General features: G+C 43.0%; 1 protein-coding gene across 1 annotated transcript in view; it reads right to left on the bottom strand.

Moving 5' to 3' along the window:
• PSME3IP1 (proteasome activator subunit 3 interacting protein 1) overlaps positions 1 to 27,564 on the bottom strand; it is a 33,348-nt gene extending 5,784 nt beyond the window's left edge. The window contains exons 1-6 of the mRNA XM_075009025.1: positions 27,473 to 27,564; positions 12,848 to 12,988; positions 12,510 to 12,608; positions 9,784 to 9,905; positions 3,976 to 4,109; positions 1,779 to 1,840 (exon numbers count right to left, since the gene is read on the bottom strand). Of these exons, the coding sequence (XP_074865126.1) occupies positions 1,779 to 1,840; positions 3,976 to 4,109; positions 9,784 to 9,905; positions 12,510 to 12,608; positions 12,848 to 12,977 (547 nt within the window). The 5' untranslated portion in view covers positions 12,978 to 12,988; positions 27,473 to 27,564. The remainder of the gene's footprint in view (positions 1 to 1,778; positions 1,841 to 3,975; positions 4,110 to 9,783; positions 9,906 to 12,509; positions 12,609 to 12,847; positions 12,989 to 27,472) is intronic.
• Positions 27,565 to 27,609: the final 45 nt, after the last annotated feature.

Below are 27,609 nucleotides of genomic sequence, written 5' to 3'. Positions count from 1 at the left end.
CCAGAGTGGGCTGCCAGTGAGGCTCCCTGCCACCAGCAGGGCTCCGCTGTGCCCCACAAAGCTGAGGCTCTCGGGTCCCGATGCGCTCTGGTTCAGCATCATCCACTGTCGTGCCAGACGAGGGATGTTGCCAGACAAGTGCATTTCAACCTGTAATAGTTTCAAAGCTTCTGATGACCTGAGTGCAGAATTGCCATTTTCTCCTATTGATTTGGACGACATAAGTATTGCCCAGCTAGCTGAAGACAGACACATGTAACTTGGCTTCCTTTGTACATCTTACTAAGGTTTGCACAGCAGGGAGATCAGTAGTTTAAGGAACACATGACTGGACATGTTGCCCTTTTCTCCCCCCATTTCCTTCATAAACATGCTCCTGCTCTAAGCATCTTTCTATAGCTGAGACCAGTGGAGTCTGTAAGCCAAAAAATGGAAACATACAAGTCTGGGGTAAGGGTTAGTCTGTTAACCTACATTCAGCCTACATTAACTTCTGCACATGAAGAGCTTGTGAGGTTAAATAGCCTTTAGCATAGGCCCAGGATGAAGGGACTTGAGTCTTGTCCAAACTCATAAGCTCCCCAACAAAGAGTTTTGTTTTTCTCTTGCTTTTTTTAAGTGAGACCACCACCTCCTTAAACACCAAAAGCCAAAAATATGCATGAGCAAAATACAGGCTGAACCCCTCTCGTCTGGCACCCTCAGGATCTGACCGGTACCAAACAAGAGAATTTGCCAGACCATGGGAAGTCAATATTTTTTTGCCCATTACCAACACTTCCATTGCTTATTTGGCTCTTAGACATTTAGGGGTAAATTACAGCTGAATAACTGCCCAGAACACAGAGTCAGGACTGGTGGCTGTAAACAAACTTTATGGGACTTTGTGGAAATTTGGCCACATCCGTGATAAGTGGTTGTCCAGCTAACTAAAATCATGCTGGATTACAGATGTTGCCAGACAAGAGCTCTGGATTAAAGAGGTTCAACCTGTACCAAGTACTGAAGGGAGGCAATCCTCCACGTTACGCCATATTCAGAGTTAACTCACTCTGCATGTTTTATGTAACAATATTGTTCATTTGACCATGTAATGCGGTTGCACGACCTTAACTTCTATAATTGCCCAGCTCCTTTACTAACTGGAATTTCGCTGCTACCTCTATTTTCCACCAATGCTACCCTTGGGTGGCAGTTGTGTTTGTCACGGGCATTACAGATTTTAATATGGCTAGTCTGCCTGAGTGATGGTGTTTTATATACCTTTATTTTAAAAAGTGTGAGGGAACTAAGGGAACCTATGTTTCATCTGAAAACAGTAGCTGCTGCCAGGTTCTGTCCATGGACAGTCATTTTCCATACAAAAGCAAAAGACCTTTTGGCTGTTTGGGGAGAACCCCAGAGCGCAGACCAATGGTCCTCGAACGTCACATAGCAGACCTCTGTGCCAGGAGCCTTGTCTTAATCATGATCACACTGCTATAAGTTAACAAGTTTGTCCTGCCCAAAACAAAGGTATTTAGGTACTGATCTCCGGGAGTTAGATACCTAAATATCTCTGAGGGGCTTCCCTAGCTGCAATAGCCGCCTATTGCTTTACAAAGCTTTGGGAGTAGGAGATGCTATGGGGAAAAAAGATCTATATGCAACACAGTCGGATTGGTTTCAAACTTGGAGAAAGAGAGGAGCCCTTATATGGGAAAGAACATTGGCAAAGAAGTTACAGCTTTCCAGAAATGAACCATTCTGTGTATCAAAACTCCAAGAGCAGAACACACCTTGACTCTTATCCTTGTCCGAGTCCAGCTTCAGTCTCTTCACACTGTTACCCCCTTCGGAACTGTAAGAAAACATGGAGTTACTTGGTTAGTTGGAAAAGTCATTCCATGGCCGCAAAATTCATAAAACTAGATTTGCGTTGAGTGCCAAAGAGAGTTCCAGCCAACCACCTGAGGAGCACCAGTAGAACTAACTTTGCTGCTAGTAGAGAAGGGTCACTAGTACCCCCACAGTCAGCATACTGTCTATTTCTGTTCCAATTCCTTCCCAAGGGAGGTACTAGACATGCAGCGGCAAGAATCCAAGTCTCTGCAATGGGAAGACTGCACTAGTCACGGGGCTGTTTACCTAGCAGAGGCTACTAATCTTGAAATATTTAAGACTTTGTGTCCAAGAAATCCTCCAAAAAAGCCCGCATCTGTCTATCCGCAGGGCTGCGTTCATCTCACCAAGAGAGAAGACGCCTGCTCACAAAAGACTGGGCTCTTCTTTCAGATCTTTCACTTCTGTAGCCCACTAAGGCTGTGTCTACACTTCAAAAATAACTTCAAAGTTGCTTACTTCGAAGTACAACTTCAAATTAAGCAACTTTGAAGTAGAGCATCTACACACACCCTACTCTGAAGTTAAACTTCGAAGTAGGGCTCTACTCCATTCCTGGGGGTGGAGTAAGGACTTTGAAGTTGGGCTCCCTACAAAGTTAACTTTGAAGTAAGGGAAAGTGTGTAGACTCTCTGCTGGCTACTTTGATGTAGTGCTTAACTTTGAAGTTAGTTCCTAGTGTAGACATGCCCAAAATGCTTCTAATTAGAAAAGCCACTTTATAATTCTCCAAGCAAGTAGGAGATGCTCACACTCTCCTGCACTCTCCTTGAAGGGGAATATACTGTTCCTTTGCCCGTGTTCTAAGTGTGTATTGTTAAGCAACGCTATGTAGCGCACCAGTACTGTGAAGATGCTTTCCCTTCATCACTGAGGTGACAATGAAGCCTTCATCCAAAAGGTAGCCAAAGAATAAACCTCCAATAACACATCCATTTACTAGCAAGGTGAGGCTATAATGCCCAACTGGACGTTAAACTGAGGCTTTGCTTAATCTCAGCTAACTTGAAATAGAAGAAGAAATTTCTTAAATGTCGGCCAAAATCTTCTGCTTACATGCCAGGTATTTGGGAGGAAAATAGCTCTCTGGACGCTAGTTAACATCCAAGTTCTTTTCCCTTTTAAAAAAAATGCCCTTGTGGTTCAGCCTGGATTAGAAAAGGAGTTTGAAGTTATTCCTACGCTGAAGTTACCAAAGCAAGCTTCCTAGACTATGCCACAAACAGTTACTATTTTACAGGGGAAAATATGAATCAGCAGCATCTGAAGGAATCGCTCAACTTCAATTAAAACCAGATTCAAACACCAATTTACTTCTCACTGCTAATTAACAGCTGTCATTATCAGACAACTTTGATCTTCTATGGGAAGAGAGCTGTGTGGCCACTTAGGGTGGCATCTGCTGTTCATGTAGACCTGTGCTAGCTTTAATTTAGACGTCTTGCTAAAAAAAATAGCATTAAGGGTGTGGTGGAGCGAGCTAGCAATCTGAATGGATTCCCAGGGAGCCTGCACAGCCCTCACTAGTATTTTTAGCAAGCTAGTCAGAGTGGATTGCACAAGATTGTAACTATGACAGGAAGCTCAGGGAATTAAACCAGCAAATGTGCCACTGACATAAACCTGTGCTACCCCTTGGGATGCAAGGATTTTACAGTAACGCTGCCAACCCAAACTTGTGGGGAGCAAGAGATGCTGGCAGGTTCCCTACAGGATCAGATTAGTCCAAGTTATTTCCTATCAACCAGAAGAAAACCAGAGACAGACAAAATTCACGCAATTAGGTATCAACAAAACAAGCTGATGTGTGAGGCAAGTGGTTTGACTCAATAGAAGGGGCATGAATAAGATAGTAAATTAGACCATTTTCAAATCCAAATATAGGATTTAATGACACTGACGTCAGATCGGAGCCTTGTTTAGCTTCCCCACAGCTCGGGAGGCTGATAGAAACATGCTAGTTCCTCCCTCCGCCCCCCCATTTGCTGAAGTTCAAACGCCAGCCGATCTCCAAGAGGCAGCTTTTGGCTTGCCCCCCTCCATACTGCTAACTCCATTTCTTTCCTTGTGAATTTACAGAGGTGTGAAACTGACCTTCTGTGCTTCACAGCTCCTGCCAACAGCTTTGCCTGAGAGAACTTGGTCTTGTTTTCTACTGATTTCATGGTCAGTTTCTTCTCTGCTTCCTTCTTTGGGTCCGTACTGCCCCCCACTTTGGTGAGAGTGCTGTGAAGTAACAGTTAAGGATCAAGCAGGATGCCAGAGAGGACGTTTCCTCAGCATTCCCTTCAGCCTGGCCTGCTGACACCGATGGCGCTTATTCACAGCTTGAGGGCCTCGTGCTTCTGGGCAAGCCTGTTTGATGGCACCGAGTAGGTACCTTGCACCAGCAGTGTGAGAACCATCTCAGTGCCAGGCCTGTTCCTGGGAGACTCGCAGGCAGAGGGTGCTACAGATTATACAGCACGTGCATAGTGGGAACTGCTCCCCAACAGGACAGCAAGGAAAGGATCATGTACTGGCCCTACTAGCAGTGTTCTTGGCCCCAAATGAGCCTCCCTAAATGCCCATGTGCTCTCTCATTTTTAAAAAGCTTGGGAAAGGAGGAAGGTGCAAGGCAAAAACAGCACCAGAAAGTGAAAGCTGAGCCTTCTTGGCACCTCTTGGGCTCAGACTTTTGTTACTGACCAGCTGTTTCCCAAGCCAGTCTTCACGAGGCGGCCAAATTCTGCTCCCCACTTTGTGAATGTGCAACAGAAGAATTCATCCTTCTAGGTCAGGGATTCCGAGTCTGTGGGTCCCAACCCAAACATGGTTCATGACTAAATTTGACAAGCGTTGACGGCTGGGTGGCTCCAAGCCACACGTGGCTCTTACAGAAGCCATTTGTGGCTCCTGATGCTGGTGCCTGACTCCTCCTCCGGCTCCATGTCCCAGTCCCTGCCACACTGAAATGGAGCTCAGTGTAATTGGTTTAACAGCTGTCAAGAGGGACCCCGGCCTCAAACCAATTACACTGAGTCCCATTTCAGTGCAGCAGGGCAGGCCCCCTGCTGCAGGTGGGGGAAGGAAGTAAGGCGGCTGGGGGTGGGGCAGGCAGAGGAGGAGGAGGTGGCAGCCTGGCAAAGGAGCAGCGGGGGAGCAGCTGTGGCAGTGCAGAACTCCTGTGTGAGGTAGGTGGGGGGTGGGAAGGGCTGAGAGGAGTTTAAGCCTGGGGATGCAGGGGTAGGGGCTGAGAACTGGTCAGGGCTCCACACCCCAGCTGGTTCCAAGCCTTGCAGCTGTGAGTATCCCCCCATGCACCCAGACAGGGATCCCACAGCAGGCATTGCCAGGTAGGGGGGCTCTCAGACATGTGGCTGTGGGGACCCCACATACCCCAGCCAGAGATCCCACAGCGGGTGCTGCCAGCCAGGGCTCTGCACTCCACTTGGCTCCCAGACATGTGGCTATGGGGTACCCCCAGCCCCCCGGCTGGGGAGTCCGCACAGCTGAGAGGGGTTTAAGCTGGGGTTGGTGTGTCTTCCCCAGGGAAGAACCTCCCCCCACTCCCAGTTTTCATTGACCTTGGGTCACAAAGTCTTTCTGAATTGTCAAAATGGGTCCCCGTCTCGAAAAGGTTGGGAACCACTGGTCTAGGTCTACCGTAAAGCAGAACAAAGTAGATTTACAAATCACGACGCCTTTCTTAAAAATTCTCTCCTGTCTACGCTGGCCTCATTCCTGATGACACAGCAGGTTGCTTCATTCACTGACAGCATGAAAATGAATCCTTCCAGGACAGAATATGGTTGAAAAGACACACACTGAGATTCAACCAGAACCTTGAAGGAACAAGAGCCTAAAGTAATGGCATCTTTTTTCCCCCATGGAGAATTTGGCAGCAGTTTGTCCTCAATGTGTGGACAAGGCAGACAGTGATTTGTTTGAATTAGATTGTCAACTCTTTGGAGCAAGGACTGTGTGTATCTGGACATTATCAGCACCCAGAAGAAGGGGGGGGGGGGGGGATCTTGAACCCAATCAGTGCCTCCGAGGACTACAGGTTAAACCTCTCTAATCCAGAACTCTCTCATCCGGCAACATCTGTAATCTGACATGAGTTTAGCTATAGCTGGATGACAATCTACCCTGGGCATGACCAAGTTTCCCATAAAGTTTCTTTCCAGCCACCAGTCCTGGCTCTCGGTGTTTTGCGCTGTTATTTAGCTGTAATTTACTCCTAAATGTCTTCTAAGAGCCCAGTAAGCAGTTAAGTGTTGGCAATACTGCTAGACAATATTGACCTGTTGTAGTCTGACAAATTCTCTCATCTAGCACCAGTCAGGTCCTGAGGATGCGAGATTAGAGAGGTTCAACTTGTACTAATACAGAAGATATACAGCCCAAAAGCTCCCTTCCTCAATGAACTACAAACTTACTGGCAGGTCAAATACGAGTGGCTTAAATCTGTCTGAACCCTATAGACCAACAGATATTTTACAGCACAAGCTTTAGTGGGCAAAGACCCACTTTGCCAGATGCATGAGATTGATGCATCTGATGAAGCAGGTCTTTGCCCACAAAAGTTTATGCTCCAAAATATCTGTTAGTCTATGAGGTGCCACAGGACTTCCTGTTGTTCTCAAAGATACAGGCTAACCCGGCTCCCTCTCTGATACTTAAATCTGTCTGCGACTTTATTACGTAAGCATGAGAACATACTTAAAGGGTTGGAATGCACATAAAATTGACATAAAATTTTCAGAAGTCCACCCCTGGCTTATAAGCAGCACCATTCTTTGCTGCAGAGGAAAAACTCTTCATTCTCTTTGAACTATGTCTAATTTCTCTTTTATGCCGCCCCTGCTCTTGAAGAGCATCATTTACCAGCTTCAGAAATGCTCACCGAGGAACAGCAGGATGCAGGTGCAACCACGATAAAGCACACAACTCTGGACAGGCTTCAAAGGCTGCCTGAGGACCATGACTTCTCTGATTTTAAGCCACACCCAAGGGTCTGCAGAAACACTAACTGCTTCTCTTCCCATGGAGAAGTCCAATTTGGCTCGAGCTGGGCTGATACCATCTGATACATATCAAATCGACTACCTTTCCGTCCCTTCTCCTCACTTCCCTGCTTCTACTACCATATTACTCTTATATTTATGGGGACCTGGAAACCTTCCGGAAAGTTTCACAATTGCATCTACAAAACCAGCGTAGCCTAAAAGATTACAAGTCAAATAATTGCCTTTCCTTCTTTGACTGCAAGTCTTTGAAACGGCTGATGGCACAAATTCATAGACCACCTCAAAAATGTGAGTTTCACAAATAATTAAAAGACATCTGCAGGTGCAGGGAAGACACAGGATACAGAAAACTTCAGAATCAGCAGGTCATATCAGTAAATTGGCAGCAACTAAGCAAATACTCTTGTTTTAAACTCTACATACATACTCTGGAGAGGCTGAAGATATTTTTTAAAGCTGTTTTAGTCTTTCCAGTTCATGTTTTAGTATGTCATTCCTTATTTGAGTTACCGATAGTAAGTATGCCCCTGGAAAAATCAGTTTGTCATGTTCGTGATTTTCTTTCCCATCTTAAACAGCTGCTAAGTTACTAGCTGACCTTAACAAAAACATTTTTAAAAACGTGGAACAATTGTGCCATCGTGTGGCCACTTGCAGTAATAAATGCTACCACTGGATTTGCAGTACAGGTTGAACTTTTCTCATCTGGCACACTCAGGTTCTGTCTGACCAGTCCCAGATGACAAAAATTTGCCAGACGATGGGAGGTCAGTATTTTCTAGCATATTATCAACACTTCCACTGCTTACTGGGCTCTTAGAAGACATTTAGAGGTAAATTACACTAAATAACAGCAGAGAACACTGAGAGCCAGGACTGGTGACTAAACATAACTTTCAGGGATCACTGGAAACTTGGCCACACCCATGACAAGTGGTCATCCAGCTAATTAAAATCATGCTGGATTATGGATGTTGCAAAACAATATTGACCTCCCATGGGGCAGCAAATTCTCTCATCCAGCACCAGTCAGGTCCTAAGGGTGCCAGATGAGACAGGTTGAACCTATATTTGATCCACCTATTATTCATATTTTTCTGTGTTATGGGTTATTGCCTCTGCATTGCTTAATCTGAATGTTACTCTAAGGAAGTGTCCAAAAAATTTTTTTTTTCTTTTTTAACTGGAAGAATTGTAGGATGCGGGCATCCTGTATATTTGCCTATCGCATTAGGAGCTCTACAGTAACATACTTGGTAATAATCAGGCTTTCCGTACTGAATTCCCAACTCCGCACCTCTGGCCCACTAACACCCGTGGTCCTTCTGTACAACAGATGTTGCCGGATGAGAGAATGCTGGTTTTGGGAGTTTCAACCTGTAGCAATAAACTTACACATGGATCCTATAATTTGTAATATATAGCAAGGCCTTTGGGTCCAAAAAAACAGATAATTTGAAAAGCTGTAAAGATGGAGCTCACCAATACCTAAAATAATCTGGCAGGTACACTCCTAACAACTGCAGGGGTCGATCACTTACGTAGCTAACTGATGGCACATAAACGATTCCTTCTAGGCCAGCATGATTCACAACTTCCTGGACTTGTTTGACTTGGCTTGTGGAGTCCGATTTACGCTGTGGCGGCAGCCGCCACACACCTCCCTATATTCAGCACACCCAGTAGCGTAAGTAGAAATGAAATGTATCCCATGAGTCAGTCTGAATAAATCTAAAGAAACAATTCCATATGCAGGCGTGCCCGCTATGGCCCCCATTAAGTTTTGTGGCTGCTAACGGCGCTAGCATCGGTTACAAAAAGGAAGAGCTGGGCCAAACGTGCACACCCTACCAATTAGATGTTAGTGTTGCCTGTCTCATCAATAAGCAATGAATTTCCAGTACATATATTACCCGAGACTTACTTTAGGCTGTCTTTATATGGAACTCTTATCAACCTAATTCTCCCCCCAACTTCATTTTCTGAAGTTATGCATCACATGCGGAGTCTGAGTCTCCTTGTTCTGCCTCAAGTCGCATCTACTCCCACTTTTACTTGCAAATCAGCCACTGAATACTTAAACACAACAAGCCGGTTCACTGCCAAACAGAAGGGGAGGAACCATAAGCATCTTTGTAGATGATAGCAACAATTTTTTCCTTTCAACCTAAAAAACAGTTGTAACTAGCTCACTGCTTTGTGTCTTATGCCATGAGCTTCTTCATGAACAGCCCTAAATACTGCAAAAGCAATAGAAAAACAAATTCAACAACAACTTTGAATAGCTTTGGCTATTTTAAAGAGCAGAGGGGTAGCCAGGTCGTCTGTAGCATCACAATAGAATAAGAATTTCATAGATATCACAGATTAAGAATTTCATCCTACCCACAAAAGCTCCTTACCTAATAAATAAATTGTTAGGCTTTAAGGTGCTAAAAGGACTGCTTGTTTTTTATTTTAAAGCTCTCTATATATATTTCAAGAAACAGCTTGGTGAAAGCACGTGTGCTTTTTAAAATAGGAGAGGGGTAAAAGCCAAGGTTACAAAAAAGAAGTCTATCCTTCCATTTTAGGTCCTCCCTTTCTAATCTCGCATCAGTGTGAGACAGCAGAAGGTAACAGCGGTTAGAGAAAACATGTCTTCAAGATTTTTGTGTTCCTGACCCAAAAATTAAAAAAAAAAAAAAAATTGAGATGGAGAGATCCAAAAGAAGTAAAAAACAAGAAGATCTTTAGAGCCAGATAATAGTACATACTTATGTGTAGAAAATTACTCTCCAGAAACAAAATGATTGGATGGAAGTCCGATCTCAGCACAACCCAAATGGAGCTCACTATCTTAAACGCATCTACTCAGTACAGTGGCAAGTCATTTCAATGCAAAGGATATTCTGTATTCATTTAATTCCTTCAGATCATCTTCTCTTCGTTGCTTTTCTATTAGCGCTTGTTGCCGAGAAACCTCATCAAGGAAATTTGTCTCATCTTCATCTAAGCCTCTTACCATATTTTCTGAATAAAAGCAAATAAAAAATTAAAAGCCATTTAAGGTGGTAGACTGGAGGACTATGCAACAGCACTTTGCACTTTCACAAACACTTTTCATCCAAGGTCTTTAAAGGGATTTACAAAAGGAAGACGATCGTGCACAGGTATTTTACAGATAGGATTAACAGTACCACCAAAGCAGAGAGCAAAGTGATTCGCATAAGATCACTGGCAGGGTAGGAGATAGTACTCATGATTACCATCAATCCTCGGTTCTGACAGGCCATGTCAGTTTCTAAAAAAAATTAAGCATGTGTCAGACTCTTCAGAAGACAAACTACCCAAAACTCAGCCTGTTCTTGTAACTAACAAGAGAGAACAAACTTTTCAGGCTAAAGGATATTTTAGTGAATGAGATTCCCAGTTAGCACAGCTGAGCTCCCAAACATTCCAGCATATTCACATTAAGAGCCTGTCTACACTTCAAATGTATCTATCGGTTTTAGCGCCAAATTCTGCCCTCATATGTATACACAATTCCTACAAAGTCAATATGAGTTGGGTACACATGGCAAAATTCGTGCCATATTGTTTCATGTTGCTCTCTCTTCCCCACAATGGCCGTTTCTAGGCATGCCACTTTAACAACCTGAAATATACTAATGAGGCGCAGATGCAAATTCCCAGTGCCTCATTAGCATACAGTCAGGTGATTCAGAGTTCGGAAGAACGTCTTCCAAAAGTTTTCAGGAAGACGGGGCCTCCGGAAGGAGGACTTCCTTCCGGAAGAACTCCCTGGGGGCCACGCTTCTAAATGGCGTTTTGCAGTCCAGAAAAACGTCTTTTGGACTCCAAATCACGTGACCTTATGCTAATGAGGCATGGGGAATTTGCATCGTGCCTCATTAGACTATTTCAGGCCACTTATTAGCATGCCACTTTTGAAGAAAGTGGCATGTGTAGAAACAGCCAATCTGTGTTGGGCCAATGCTCCCCACCTCTTCCCCCACAGTAAACTGGTCACAACTCTGTGGAGCTACCACCACTGATTTTACTCTAATGAAGTCTTCCCATTCTTCCCCCGAAAAAAGCCATTTCATTACAGCCACGATCCTAAAAAGCACTGAAGATCAATTGTGCTAGGCATGGCGGTGAGCTCTATGCATGGCAGTTTCTGTTCTAACAGAGCACAGTAACATCAAGTAGCTTAATAATGGAAAGCAGAAAATTCTGTTGGATGTGGCAACGACAGGTTAGAGAGCTAAGCAGAATGTAATTGCACAGACTGGAATTAAACCAAAGTCTGACGCTTGCAAAGAGCATCGTATGCTCTTTAAAACATAAAAAGACAGGACCTCTATTTTAAGTGCTTAAAGATTTAAATCTTTCAGACAACTGTTTGTCCCATTTCATTCCGAAGAGCTGTTTAAAAAAAAAAAAAGTCTAGAACTGACTCAAACTCCCTTCTCCAGCTTCTCAGTTCTCCTTAGAGGGCCACTCCTCCAAGCTGGTAGCCAACAGTAGAGCACAGAAGGATTTGTTTGCTAGCAATCATTATCCTTTCACCTTGTTCACAGACAGACAATCAGCACAGGTGGAGATGGTACAATTTGATGTGTGAAGTGCTGTGTTTCTCTAACTACAAAAATCCAGTAATCCACACTAGAACTGTGTATCCGAGCTAATTTGGAATTTTATCAAAAATACAATTATGGTAAAAAGTCAAAATAAAAAAAAAAGAGGCTGCTATGAGTCTAGCTCCTTCTACATTTTGTTTTTAATAGAGATTAGCAACTCAAAACTATGGAGGAGAATTTGTATATAACTGCAAGCTTGGAAGCAGGACCTTTGTTGAAAAAAAAAAACAAAAAAAAAAAAAACTTTAAAATCTTTTAATTCATGCTAATAGGGGTAGAGAGGTTGTCTTATGTTAAAGCACAGAATAGGAAGTCAGGAATACATGGTTCCATGTCACAGCTCCACAATTAGTTCTGACATCCCTTAGCCTCAGGCTATGTCTCCACTATACTTAGTAAGACTATTGCAGATATGCAATTCTAGCTGTGACAACTGCGTAGCTAGAGTCGACGTATCTGTGCTTGACTTACTTTGCCATCCCTAATGTAGACAGTTGACGGGAGAGTTTGTCCCGCTGACATCCCTTATTCCTTGCATCTCACGAGGAGTATGGAGGTTGACTGTGACTGTGACCCTACCAGATGTGCAAAATCGAACTGTGGAAGATCGACCCTGCACTAGCTGACTTTCTGGGCTAGACATACCCTCGGCTTCTTGATCTGCGTAATCTACTTCCATAACTCACAGGAACGAGAGTTTTGTTAGACATTTTAAAGCAACTTTGAATCACGTGTGTGAAGTGCTCTCTTAATGCAAATAATTACCACCAATATTTTATGATTTTCAGCAGCAATATGACCTACCCATTCAATTATTTTCCAGCTAAATTTCAGAGAACAACAATGTAACAAACCATTGCTTTTGGGGGAGGGGAAAGAAAACAAATTCAGAGAAAGGAGATTATTCATTTTGGCCAGGTACCCCACAAAGTTACCAAAGATATAGCAATTCTCTGGCTTCAGCTCAGAGGAATAACTTGCTGTTACTTACTGAATTTAAACTGCTCTTCAAATTCCTGCTGTTTCTTGTCTTTTTGTTCCTGCAGTCTTTCATATAGTGAACGTGGGTCATATGCCTCCTCTGGGCATTCTGAGAGACGGGGAGAAAAGAGGCAAGAACATCTCTTAATCTATTGCTTTGTATTATTATTTAACAAGCAAGCACTGCTTTCAATCTTTTCCCTCACTTAAGGCTTTCAAATATTCTCACGTGCATAGCAGTTGGTTCCTGTGATTATTTTGGAGGGCGTGCGGGGGGGGGAGGGTGTAAACACTGTTAAATATTCTCTGAATCTCTTTCCTGTGATTATCAGACTATAAAGCTAATACCTTCTGGATCCTCAGGTTTTCGAACCTTCTCCCATTCTTCCTGTCGTCTCTTCCGCCGCTCATCTAGCTCCGATTCAGACACAAATCTTTTGTTAATTACAAGGTCAGCATTTCCATCTCCCCCATCCATTGTGGAACAGCCTGTCCAAAAAAAGATACATGGAAGTGCATACTGATACTGGAGGCCAGACTCCAGCTTTGGTTGCATAATGAGTACTCATTTTGTAGCCTGAAAGAGTACAATGCTGCCCTTATGAGCAATACAGAGCCTTCAAGATAGATAGGGTACATGAGATAAGATCTAACACGATAAACTGAAAAAATGTAACATTTCATAACAATTCAACATAAAACATGAACACAACTGCACCATGATTGCAAAGCAGCACTTGTAAAATATCTTTAAACAACAGAGAGAGATCTATTAGAGTCTAGAAAGAACAAACTGAGAAACAGCAGACAGGTACTATACCTGTTCTTGGGCAAAGGGATCAGAAATAGTGTGTGTTTTGCATTCAGCAATCAAATTAAAACGGTGAAACAAGAAACTCATTAAAACAAACTTTTATTTAGAGAACCTCAAAAAGAAAAGTTAAACAAAAGACATGGGAACATTTGCATGTTACAGGCAGACAAGACTGCCCAACACTGCCGATAAGACCCTACCTCTAGTTGTTATAACCTCCCCAACCTTCAACCACGTGAGTAAATTTTCTATGCCACATATCTGTCTAGTGCTAATTTTTTTTAAAAAAAAGTTTCACCCAAAATGTTTCATTTATTGCCAAGAATGAGGCTAGGATTTGATAATGTTTTTTCACTTTGATTTTCCCTCCCCCCACAAATTTAGGGCAACGCTCACACAAAATCCTACATCAGAAGAACATTATGATGGATACTGTCAAGCACTCAAAAGTCAGGAAATACCACAACTAAGGCTGTGTCGACACACCAAACATTAGAAAGCACTGTCAGTGTGTTTGCAGCTGCAGTGCTGCAAGAAAGGTCTCCCAAAAGCGTATGTAAGCCATCTCCATGAAGGAAGTAGCTAACACCACTGGGGCTACGTCTACACTTACCAGAGAAGATTGACCACTCCGGGTTGATCTTCCGGGATACCGTTTCGCGCATGTGCAAAATGGCACGTTCCAGGGTCAACGTTGACCCCAGAACTCCTCCTGAGCCACATGGTAGTAAAGAAGGTTGACAGGAGGAGCCATGAAGACAGGCACAGAAGTCAAGGGCTGCAAGGTAAGTCTAGACACAGCCTGAGAGTCTGTTTACAGTGCTGTAAGTTCCTATATGGTGTGTGGAGGTGGTGAGGATGACAGGGGGCCAGGGGACAAGGAGGGAGAGGCAGAAAGACACCTGTTTCTTCACACCTCTGCACTCTGTCCACACACACACACACACACTGACACTACATAACTGTCTTGTTCAGTAACTTGTCTGGACAGAGAAGCCCTAAGATTGCAGGGAGTTAAACACTGGCGATAGGATTTTAAAGTGAACTTTACAAAGATGTTTTAAAATATAATCAAAATGTGTGTTTACATTCAGGGTTTTAAAACCCATTTATTGGGGGGAAGTTTTGAAACAAAGATGATTTGCTAAGCCAGACCCTACAAACACATTAGTCTCCACTTACTTTTGAGCAAAAATTTAATAGCAGTAGCATTGAAGTGAGGCTGCCTTCTACTCAAACATTTTCTCTATAAAATTATTCCCCAAAATTAATGTAAGCTGTCAAATAAATTAAGTCCCTTTTATGCTGTATTATATATGCTCTCTGCAGATTAAAAAGTAATTCACAATTGGAATGCCTACTCATTAGCACTAACTGAGGTTCTCATATAGTTATCAATGCCACTGTTAGACTGAGGTACATAAGAAATTCCCTCTAACTTGGGTTTAGCTGGTTTCATCTTGAAGAGAGGCTTCCACAAGAGTATTCAGTGACCAGAGAGACACAGCTCCATCCCACATCCCTCCTCCCACTCTTCACCCACAGAAAATCATAATTCTTGGCCGCTATGCACATGAAGCAAGAGACATGCCTTATAAGTGTTAGTGACCAAAAGAGCCTCCTTTAAAAGAATTTACTGAGCACCAAGCCTCCTGTTCCCAGTTTAAACCAATGCAATCCCCCATAAGACTGAAAAGATTTAGTTCAAGATTATTCTGTCAATATAAAATTATGACCCTAATCCAGATATTTATAACTCTATCCTCAAGAATGATTCAGAAAATTGACGCAAGTGTAAAATTGTGCTTACTATTACTGAGTTACATCATGGCAGCAATTTGCTGCGTTTAACCTTTGGGCCTCATGCTCCCAGCCTGTAAAACTAATAGTCATGCTTTTCCTCCTCTCTAACACACTTTGGGGTCTAAATCCACAAGCCACCAGATCACTGCCAAGTACTGTCCAGCTGGAATCTAATCCTGCCTGCATTTAAATCACTGGACGCAGGACAGAGCCCTCAGGATCTCTATCAGAGTGGAAGCCAAGTTAGTCCGTATCTTCAAAAACAACAAGAAGTCCTGTGGCACCTTATGGACTAACAGATATTTTGGACCATAAACTTTCATGGGCAAAGACCCGCTTAATCAGGTGCATCTGACAAAGCAGGCCTTTGCACACGAAAGCTTATGCTCCAAAATATCTGTTAGTCTGTAAGGTGCCACAGGGCTTTTTTTCCTCAGGATCTCTGTTCCTCTGGGGAGGAAAAGTCAGCATTTCAAGATCACAGTTAGTGTCAGTGTAACAGACCCTTCAACTATTATGGGTTTGATATTTTGAAGTGTAGAGCTGGATAACTAGTATTGAAGTTGATGACAAGCGTGGATCTGTATTATAGTAGCAAATAGAGGCCTCAGCAGAAATCAAGGCCCCCCGGGCTAGGTCGGGGTCTGCAACCGGCAGCTCTGGAGCCGTATGCAGCTCTTTAAGGACTTCTTTGTGGCTCCCACCACTATAATGGCAAAGTTTAAACACCAAAAAGCAACCTGTCCTGATTATTTTCAATAAATGGTGAACATCTAAAAGCCCAACAATAAACTCCTCCTAACTATCAAACAATATGTGATCTCAAAATGCTGGATAACTGCCCCTAGTGTCCTCCAGACAGAGAGGGTTCAGGAGTGAAACTTAGTGGTACAAACACACGGAAGTGTGAGGAAATAGAAGATATAAAAAAAGTTTGTGTACATCTTGCAATAAATGTGTATTGCATTTCAAATTGGTGTTTGTACTGTTTTTAAAATAAGGGTTAAAAAAAAGTATGGTTTGATGTTATTTATTAAGGACCATCTCGTATTCACATGCATTGCGGCTCTGGAGTTATTGAGTTTTTTACCGAATTGGAAAAAATGGCTCTTCTTTCTATTTTGGTTGCTGACTTTGTGCTAGGTGGTGTACAAACAACTGGTAGAAGATAATCCCTGTCTGGAAAAATTCACAATCTAAGATGGCAAGACAGACAAAGATTATCATCACCTAATTACAGAAGGAACATGAGACAGAGAAAGATTTAAGACTTAAGTTTTGAAGAGTGACTACTCATTTTGGATATCGTATATTTGGGTGTATAACTAAAGATACTTTAAAATAGGTCTGATTTTTAGAAAATGTGAGCATGCACCTGCTGAAAAATAACACCCCTTTAAGGGGTCTCAAGACAGGCACACCAAAATTACAAGTCCTTTAGGAAAGCTGAGGCTTAAATAACTTACCCAAAACACAGAGGAAACCTGTAGAGGAGCTTGAAGTTGAATCTATATCGCATAGGTCCAAGTCCAGTGCCTTAAATGTAAGACCATCTTTCCTCCCTCAATCCAATTTAAATAATCTTCCATGCATCAATCCCATCTCAAGAACTCCTTTTAGAAAAGGCTAGGGGGATTAAGTATGTGGGTGATGTGGGGCCGAAAAGAACGTAGATAGTGGCCACTAATGAAGAGCTTTGGAACAGAGCAGGACAAGAACTACTTGATGTTCAAATCAAGAGAGGAATGTAGCTAGGCTACACTCAGAAAACCATAATCCAGCAGGGTCCGTCCAGCTCTCCAATGGAAACTGCAAGGACAACACAAAAGAGGAAGACTTTGGACAAAGTGGAGAAGATCTACTGAGACTGAAGGACAACGGGGGTACCCTGGGGTCAGCTGGACGTTTTGTACTGCAACAGAGTGAAGTGGAGAAAACTAGCAGATGACCTATGCTCCATCAACTGCCAGGGTTTAAGTCAAAGTCAAGTGTGAAGGGGCAAAGACTCACTCTATAGTTATACTTCTGGAACCATAAAGAGCACAGGAAACGCACACCCAGCCAGCAGTTATATAAACTGCAATACAGAGAGATGCTGTTTGGGCTCACAGAGCACCTAACACACCTGAAACTCTTGAGAAGGGGTCTGCAAATGAAATAGCAAGAGGAGCCATTATTTTTTTTCAAATTCAGTTACAAAAATCTATACTTCAAGAGCCGCAGTGCACGTGAATACGAGACAGTCCATAATAAATATCAACCCATACTTTTTGCATCCCCTATTTTAAGAACAGCACATGCACCTTGATTTGTGCCAGCTAGAAAGTTGTTATCCCCACCTCAGTCCCTGAATTCATCCCCTATCCCCAAGTTTTACCTCCCATCTTGCAAACCTGCCCCCCATCTCCAGTCTTAACACCTCTCAGCCCCAAACTGCCCCCCTCCACCCAGATTTAATGCCTCTCAGCCACAAACCACCACCTCCCATCCCCAGGATTAACTCTGCTCAGTGCACGCAGCTCCTCCATGGTGCCGCCACCTCTCCTCCTCCTCAGCAGAGATGTGCAGCTCTTGCAGGGGCAGGCTCGGCCACCCTTCCCCCACCAGCTCTCCTGCAGGCTTAGCGCCTTCCCACATTCAGAGTGGGCAGCTCCCTGCCTTGCCAGCTTTCTCTTCTGAGGCTTCCTGGCCTTCCATGGCTTTCTTCTCCAAGGCTCCCTGCTACTGCTGTCTGCTCAGGGGCTCCGAAGGCTGCTGCTGCTTAAACAAAACAAAACTAAATTCAGTTGGCTTAACAGCTAACAACTGAATTTAGGTTTTTTGTTTAAGAGGTGGCAGCCTCCGAAGCCGCAAGAGGCTCCTTAGAAGAGACGCATGTGACTCCAGAGCCACAGGTAGCCGACCTCAGCTCAAAAGTCAACACCCTACACAGCTCTCTACACACCCAAACAGCGCGTCTTATCTCTACAGTTTTAGTAACATGTTGTCTCGCGACCAGGGCCTTTCACTGAGGTGTGTAGCTAGTTACAGTAGTTGAGCTGCAGACGGCCTTGTTCTGCTACATGTTATGAGTGTACTCTGTATAAGCGTTTTCCAAATTAATTTGGCCACTTCTGGGCCTGGCATATATTGATGGAACACACAAATGCCGGTTGGGGGAGAAGGTTTCATACTGAAAAACTGCCACATGTAATGCTCAAAAGTTTTTTAGATGTCTTATATTTTACAAAGAACAAAAAGCACTAGGCCAAAATAAATTTAAATGAACTAATGTCCTTCTGATAGAATGGTTAACAACCCTATAATTAAGTATATCAATTAAGAACAAGCCCAAAACAAACCATTAATATAACAGTCAAATAAAAGATGGTTAGTGTCATTCTTTTGTACAAAAACAGAAAGGACAATCCTGTTTAAAAAAGGACTGTCCTTCCTTAAAACTTAAAAATGTTTTTAATGAAAAAGAATTGCAAAACAAATTAAGTGGGAAAATCTTTTTAAGTTTTGTGGCTGTATAAATTTGTTACTTTTATAAAAAACTATTGGGAAATAAAAATACGTAACGTTTGACAGATTTTTCAATGGGAAGAGTGTTTTTGCATCTTTTGATCACCAATTTGCTTAGAATTAGGAACGATGCTGCAGCGGGGGATCCTCATATCAGGTGTAGCATCACATGATTTCTCTGAGCATGACTCCTGCCAAAACAATCCTAATCGACTGATCGTTTCAGCACAAGTCACATTATAACACCTATACTATTATGAATGTGTTATAAATACTAATATACCTACAATCTAAATACTATTCAAATACCTTTGTATTTTTGATACATAATTTCACATTTAATATTTTAGGAAGAAAAATATTGCTACCATCAGAATTTTTTCACGGAACACCTGTTCACATTGCACAGAACACAGTTTGGGAAACGCTGCTTTATACCTATCAGGAAGGGTAAATGTGACCTTGAAAGGGCCCAGCAATTTCCTCGCACACAAAATTGTCCCCACAATCCTAATAGAATCAGAACACTCCGAGGCTGTGTCTATACTACAAAAATAACTTCAAAGTAGTGTCTACACCCTCCCTACTTCAAAGTTAAACTTCAGAGTCGGGAATGGAGTAAGGACTTCGAAGTTGTGTGTATACTCTCTGCTTGCTACTTCAATATAGTGTTTAGCTTTGAAGTTAGTTCTGAGGGTAGACGCACCCAGAGGATCCCTTTACTCTTTAAAAAAAAAAAAAAAAAGATCTACATTGGCTGTGATCAAAAAAAATGTTCTCCTCAGCTAGCACAACAGCTTAACTGTGACTTTGTCGAGAACAACATGCTTTCCTCTGTCCCTCAATAAACAGTGGAAATACAACTAAGGTAATGCAGATGATAAAAGGCTGCTTTTTACGACTACGTATTGCTACTTTGTGGCCTGCATTTACACAGCAATTTTTAGCAGCCGGGAACATATACTAGTGTCTCTGCTTCCTCCTGTTAAATACTAAAAGCCTCACTCAAGGATGTCATTTGGATGAGTTGCTGAACAATGATAAGCAAACAAAATTCTTAGGCCAGGACTGATGCTTACATAGTATTAATGCTGATAGTTATTGTTAATAATTTTTTCCTTATTACTGATTCAAAGTATTTTCTCTACTTGGACACAGTTTGCCAGGGTTAGCCCATGGCGAGCTGCTAGAAGCTTTATTTACCTGAGCATCTGTAAGTACCACCACTCGCAGCTTCTATTGGCCACAGTTCTCCCGTCCCAGCCAACTGGAACTGCGGGAATGGTGGCCCAGCCCACGCTGCTTCCCACAGCTTCCATTGGCCAGGAACAACAAGCCATGGCCAACAGGACCTGTGAGTGGGCACGAATGAATGCCAGGAAATAGTTAAACCCAGAAAGAGTTGGTTTTTTTTTCTTGACAAGCAGCCAGGTAAGCCAATGGAAAGAGTGAGATTTTTTTGAATTAAAGCAGTTACCTACTAAGGGATCTTTCTGTTGTGTAGCTAGAGGACAGAGACGATTAAACGTGAGCAGACTTAAGGAATTCAGGAACATACAGGCCACAGGGAGATCTGGGCATACAGATATGTAAGTAGAATGTAAGTAGTCAGATGCAATCGGGTTATTTTTTATTTTGGGTTTGGTGCAGGACTTCTTGGGCTGGTTGATGTACCCCCCGTACACTGTAAATTTTAAACTGTATCCCTCAGAATTAATTCTCTGTCTTTTTAACTGACATTTTTTTTAGTTGCTCCGTAACACCTAGCAACCAACTATGCTTTATCACATAAACCCTTTCTATAGTTAATAAATCACCTTTAAAAAACGGCAATTATTTCATTCCTGTGTCCTAGAGAGGGTTAGTTTAAGCAATTCAAAAAAAAGTTCTTTTATTCTAATTACCTCCTGTAATGGAGTGGGGGGAGTGCATGTGTGAGTCAGGCTGGATGTCTGAGGCAAGCAGCAGCTCCCAGTGGCTAAGGATGACCCTGGGGCTACAACTGGCAGGTGACACCTCTGCCTGAACAAAGAGCAGGGAGGAGCTGAGCTGGGTTTTTGAATCGGGGGCGGCAGTTAGAGGCTAGGAAAAGGGAGAGCTGGAAGGCAGCCAGCCTGAGGAGGGGGAAGCTACACCCCAGAGGGGCACCCCTCGGGGTCTTCTCCCCAGGACAGGTTGGAAGGACTGTCTCTGGCTGCTATGCTGTTGCTTCTGTGAGAAACTGGACATCTGTTGCCTAATAAACCTGCTGTTGTACCTGCTGAGTGAGAGTCTCTCCTGCCAGCGGACAGGGTGCAGTGCAGGGGGACCCCTGAACCCCATCACACCTCCCTCAAAAGTTTCACAAATAAAAATAGAAAAGCACATCAGAAGTTGAACTAATGCTTGTCAACAGATTTGACACCTAAAGATATTTGAGAAAAGCCTAATTAAAAAAAAAACCACAACTTTAATCCTCCCACACACAATTTTTTCAAGATTTACAGCTCTGTCACAGGGATTTCTTGGCCCTTACCTATTGATGGGGATTATCAATACAGATTGTATTTAATCAACAGATCAACCTCATTCTCCCCATTTAACTTTCAACTGATAGCATAAAACAAAACCACAAGTAATGGGAGGAGACAAGAGAACTGCTCTTCAAAAGCCTAGTAACCCATGTACATCAGAAAAGAGTCTAATAGTTCCGTACATCCGTCAATGGAATGGTGTTTCATACCCTCATTTTCACTTGCGTGCTTGATTGTAATTGTTGTAGGACCAGCAGTGATCTGCATGGCTAAAAAGTCTGTTATACCTCCCCACTCCTGTCACACTGAATACTTGTTAGAACCTGGAGTTTGGTTATTAAAGTAAAACAAAGAATTGGCACTCCCACAGAAACCCTTTGAAGTATCCTACAGCATAACGAAGTGATGTTTGCCCAAGCCTGAAGCATTAGGAAAGTAAACCTGGAAAAGCTGTCAACTATTTTGCTCATCTCTAAGTAGTGTTAGCATTGAATCCCAGGAGTGCTGGTGCAAACATTTCAACTTTCCACGGTAGATCAGAGAGTTCAAGGAAAGAGCAGGATCTTATAAAGAAGAACTGCATCATCTACTGCTTTCTCTCCACCCTCTCCGGGAATGTGTGTTGAGATGAATGGGCTGTCTGAGCAGCTGGAAGACCAGAAGAGCTCCCTGGTAGAGACAGTAGCTGGGACCCTGATCAGGTGGCAATCACATGCCCACTGCATGGATAGTGGCTGAGAAGGGGTTTGACCAACCAGACAAGACCAAGTCATCTCTAGGCACCATCCAGGAGGAGCAGGTCCTTAAGAGGGGAAGGAGCCAGATGCTCAGGGAGTGCGCTCACAACACTGCACCTCCCTGGAAAGCCCTTTGCCCGGACTGCCTGGCAGTGGTCTACCACCTTGCATTCCATCATGCCTTGGGAAGACTTATCTCCAGTGCTGTGCCTGTCTTGGGAGAATCCTGATATCTCCAGTGCCTGGAAGCATGAGTATGAATGTGAGCCCCTTTTCCCCACTTCCTGAGCTTAGTAATCAGTGTAACAAACGTGCTGCTTTCTGCCAAACTCTGGTGGGTCACTAGTCCTCCGTAAGCTTAGTATCTGGCCCAATTTTGGGTAACAGTAACAGCATTCACAATACTTGCCTTGTAACAGAAAAAAAGACATGAAAGATTTGGAATCTAAACCTTGCACATTCAAGGCTTCCATTAAGTGGAACAGTTAAGCACAATCCTAAACATCTTCAGCATCTCGACTTTGCTCAGCAGGAACTGACAGCTAATGCCTCCCTAGTGGCTACAGGATTTTCCTAGCCTTAACTTTCACAAGATTTAAATATCACAATGCTACATTGTTAAATTCTGAGGCAAAAAAAAAAAAGGGGGGGGGAGTGAAAGAAAACAGATCAAAATAAGTCTGTTAGGGCAGCAGTCTCAATCTCCCCCCACAGTCCTTTAGTTCATATTTAGGAGTAGACTGAAAACTAAAAACATCATGGAACAATCAACTGCGGTACAAGTCATAAATGTCTATCCTACAGCGCATCTTTACAGAAACCTAAGACATGGCAAAGTGAATTAGTCCAGTGTCATCTCAGATAGTGGCTAATACCAAATGTTTCAGAGACAAGCAGAAAATATATATTTGATAGAAATTGTTTTATGCACTGATGTGGGCATTTTGCCCCCACACTTGTGGCTGTTTTTTTTTTTTTAAATCTCTTTACTAATGTAATAACCATGTAAAATATCCACTTTTTAAAATCCTTGCTAAGCTTCTGACCTCAGTAATACACTGAGGTAATGTGTTCCATTGGCTGAAAATAGTTCCTTTTATCCATTTTTATTTGTAACTCATGATGACTGTATTGAGATATAAGATGTACCAGGGAAATATGGCTGTCAAGATTAAAAACTGGTTGCTGTTACTTTTAAAGATAAGTGTTTTAGGGCTCTTGTTTGTAACCTGAGGTAAGTTGAAACACATGATTTTTAAAAAAAAAAAAAAAAAAAAATGTTGCTTCCCTGGGAGCACCTCAACAGGAATTCAATTGTGTAATGTGAACTACACTGACATGGAAACTGAGGCACAGAGGTGCAGTGAAGTGACTTGTTCAAATCCACACTGTAAATAAATAGACTGGAACATTTCACTGTGGACTACTCCAAAATCTAGACTACCTTTCCTTTATAATGTTCCTTATTTCACTAGCACATTCACTTTCAACTGATTAAACGGTCAAGCAAAGCGGGGCTAAGATATCAACTTCTGTGGAATGTAAGCATTCATTTAAGGGTTTCTAGTCCTCACATAAAGAAAGCCTCCCAAACGTGAACACTTTTTTGGGTGCATTCATTTATCTTCCTTAGTCTATAGGCTTGAGGATCTCTGAAGCTTCTCAGACCTTTTCTTCAAGTTCTAGTGAAAGCACAATGACTAGACTTTGATAAGTATTGCTTTTGGGCAGCACTGAAACGTACAAGAACCATATTCATTTCCCTCCACAGGTATTAAGAAAAAGCTACAGGAGGCAGAGGATGCACTGGAGGAGTTGTCCTGGCACTTTATGCCCACAAAGAGCTTCCAACTATTATATACCCAAACTGTCAGTGGTTGAGTTCCTACAAGCATCCTACCATCACACTTCCAAGCATGCTTTGCTTTTGTATACTGAGAAGATCTCTCAGATCACGAGAATCCTACACACAGGCACCATTTCATCATAGACTATAGCTGCCAAAGGATCAAATAAACAGCTCAACGGGTGCCAGTCTACGAACAACACCCCAACCAGCCTGTCACTATCATGGAACATCCTGAGGAATAAAACGAGATGTATCTACATAATTTTGGTTCTGGCAGCTCCTGATGGCTTTTTTCTCCCTGGAGGTTGCTATCAGATGTTGTACAATTAATATTGTTATTTAAAAAAACAAAAACAAAAACTCATCATTACTTCCATTGCTACCTCCCCAGAGTAGAGGTTAGTTTCATTATACATAAGAACATAAGAATGGCCATACTGGGTCAGACCAAAGGTCCATCCAGCCCAGCATCCCATCTGCCGACGGTGGCCAATGCCAGGTGCCCCAGAGAAGTTGAACAGAAGACAATGATCAAGTGATTTATCTCCTGCCATCCATCTCCTGCCCTTGTTCTGAAGGCTAGGGCACCATACTTTATCCCTGGCTATAGCCATTTATGGACCTAACCTGCAAAAATTTATCAAGCTCTTTTTTAAACCCTAATAGAGTCCTGGCCTTCACAGCCTCCTCGGGCAAGGAGTTCCACAGGTTGACTGTGCGCTGCGTGAAGAAAAATTTCCTTTTATTAGTTTTGAACCTACTACCCATCAATTTCATTTGGTGTCCCCTAGTTCTTGTATTATGGGAAGAGGTAAATAATTTTTCTATATTCACTTTCTCCACACCATTCATGATTTTATATACCTCTATCATATCGCCCCTCAATCGCCACTTTTCCAAACTGAAAAGTCCCAGTCTCTCTAGCCTCTCCCCATATGGGACCCGTTCCAAGCCCCTAATCATCTTAGTCACCCTTTTCTGAACCTTTTCTAATGCCAATATATCTTTTTTGAGGTGAGGAGACCACATCTGCACGCAGTGCTCAAGATGTGGGCGTACCATAGTTTTATATAGGGGAAGTATGATATCTTTTGTCTTATTATCGATCCCTTTTTTAATAATTCCTAACATCCTATTTGCCTTACTAACTGCCGCTGCACACTGCGTGGATGTCTTCAGAGAACTATCCACTATAACTCCAAGATCCCTTTCCTGATCTGTCGTAGCTAAATTTGACCCCATCATGTAGTACATGTAATTTGGGTTATTTTTTCCAACATGCATTACCTTACACTTACCCACATTAAATTTCATTTGCCATTTTGCTGCCCAATCACTCAGTTTGCTGAGATCTTTTTGTAGTTCTTCACAATCCCTTTTGGTTTTGACTGTCCTGAACAACTTGGTGTCATCTGCAAACTTTGCCACCTCACTGCTTACCTCATTTTCTAGATCATTGATGAACAAGTTGAACAGGATCGGTCCCAGGACTGACCCCTGGGGAACACCACTAGTTACCCTCCTCCATTGTGAAAATTTACCATTTATTCCCACCCTTTGTTTTCTGTCTTTTAACCAATTCCCGATCCATTAAAGGATCTTTCCTCCTATCCCATGACCACCTAATTTACATAAAAGCCTTTGGTGTGGGACCATGTCAAAGGCTTTCTGGAAATCTAGGTATATTATGTCCACTGGGTGCCCCTTGTCCGCATGTTTATTAACCCCTTCAAAGAATTCTAATAGATTAGTTAGACACGACTTCCCTCTGCAGAAACCATGCTGACTTTTGCCCAACAATTCGTGCTCTTCTACGTGTCTTGCAATTTTATTCTTTACTAGTGTTTCTACTAATTTGCCTGGTACTGATGTTAAACTTATCGGTCTATAATTGCCAGGGTCTCCTCTAGAGCCTTTTTTAAATATTGGCGTTATATTGGCCGTCTTCCAGTCATTTGGTACCAAAGTGGATTTAAAGGATAGGTTACAAACCACTGTTAATAACTCCGCAATTTCACATTTGAGTTCTTTCAGAACCCTTGGGTGAATACCGTCTGGTCCTGGAGACTTGTTACTATTCAGCTTATCAATTAACTCCAAAACCTCCTCTAATGTCACTTCAATCTGAGTGAGTTCCTCAGATTTGTCACCTAAAAAGGCTGGCTCAGATTTAGGAACCTCTGTAACATCCTCAGCCGTGAAGACTGAAGCAAAGAAATCATTTAATTGCTCCGCAATGGCACTGTCTTCCTTGATCGCTCCTTTTATATCTTTATCGTCCAAGGGCCCCACTGCTTTTTTAGCGGGCTTCCTGCTTCTAATGTATTTAAAGAACATTTTACTATCGTTTTTTGAATTTTTGGCTAGCTGTTCCTCAAAATCTTTTTTGGCTTTTCTTACTACATTATGACACTTAATTTGGGAGTGTTTATGTTCCTTTCTATTTTCCTCACTAGGATTTGACTTCCACTTTTTAAAAGCTGCCCTTTTCTCTCTCACTGCCTTTTTAACATGGCTGTTTAGCCATGGTGGTTCTTTGTTAGGTCTCTTACTGTGTTTTTTTATTTGGGGTATACATTTAAGTTGGGCCTCTAGTATGGTGTCTTTAAACAGTTGCCAGTCCAAGTGCAACAAATTCCATCAAATTAGAACCTGGAGTTTCATAATTAAAGTAATACAAATAATTGTCACTCTCACAGAAAACCTTTGAAGTATCCTACAGTATAAAACAAAGTGATAGCTGCCTAAGCCTGAAGTCTTAGGAAAGTAAACCTGAAAAAGCTGTGAACTATTCTGCTCATCTCTAAGTAGTGTTAACACTGAATTCCAGTAATGCAGGTGTAAACATTTCAACTTTTCACTGTAGATCAGAGAGTTCAAGAAAAGAGGAGGATCTTATAAAGAAGAAGTGTATCATCTACTGCATCTGTTCTTGACCACCCATACTGTTCCTAGTACAGGCTGAAACTCTCTAATCCAGCAACATTCATGATCAGGCATGATTTTAGTTAACCGGACAACCACTTATGGATGTGACCAAGTTTCCTGTGGTACCATAAAGTTTGTTTACAGCCACCAGTCCTGGCTCTCAGTTTTCTGTGCTGTTATTAGCTGTAATTTACCCCTCAATGTTTTCTGAGACCCCAGTAAGCAGTGAAAGTATTGGTAATGTACTAGGCAATATTCACATCCCTTGGACTGGCAAATACTCTCATCCAGCACCCACTGGACTTAACAAGAGATGCTCAACCTGTATCCCTTTACCTAACTCAACTGCTATTTGTTTCAAAGAGAAACGGGCTTCCAAGGCCCAGTAGTTCCCGACTCAACACACATCACCCAACAAGAATCGGTAACCTTATTCTCACCACCCAGCAGGCCTCCTCCTACCCGGCCTCCACGCAACCTACCCTCCCCCACACAGCCACCTGGCCTTCTCCTCAGCCTACTCTCCCACAGATCCCTAAAGCCTAAGTCCCAGCCCCTGCCACACCCACACAACCCAGCCTCCACCAACCCTCCCCCGCACAGCCACCCAGCCTCCTCCTAATCCTGGCCTCTTCCACAACCCTAACCGCACCCCCCACGCCACCCAGCCCTGCCCCACACAGCCACCCGGCCTGCTTCTTACCCCACCCTCCCGAGCCTCCCCCCACACTCCCCCCACCACCCCACACACAACTCAGTTTCCCAGAGGGCCTCCCTCCCACATCCATCCGGGGAGCCAGTCCCTCCTCAGCCCCCGCCCACCTGCCTCTCGGCCGGGCCCCTCAGCCGGGCCTCTACAGCGATCTGCGCACCGCTCCTCGCTCTGAGGCCACCATTGACCCCACGGGGTACCCCGGCCACTTGGAGCCACGCCCCTTCCGCCCCCGACAGCCAATCGC

Source organism: Carettochelys insculpta, chromosome 14 (assembly GCF_033958435.1).
Source record: "Carettochelys insculpta isolate YL-2023 chromosome 14, ASM3395843v1, whole genome shotgun sequence".
Classification (NCBI taxonomy): Eukaryota; Metazoa; Chordata; order Testudines; family Carettochelyidae; genus Carettochelys; species Carettochelys insculpta.
The sequence above is the reverse complement of the archived record's forward strand: the minus strand, read 5'-3'. Positions and strand labels throughout refer to the sequence as shown.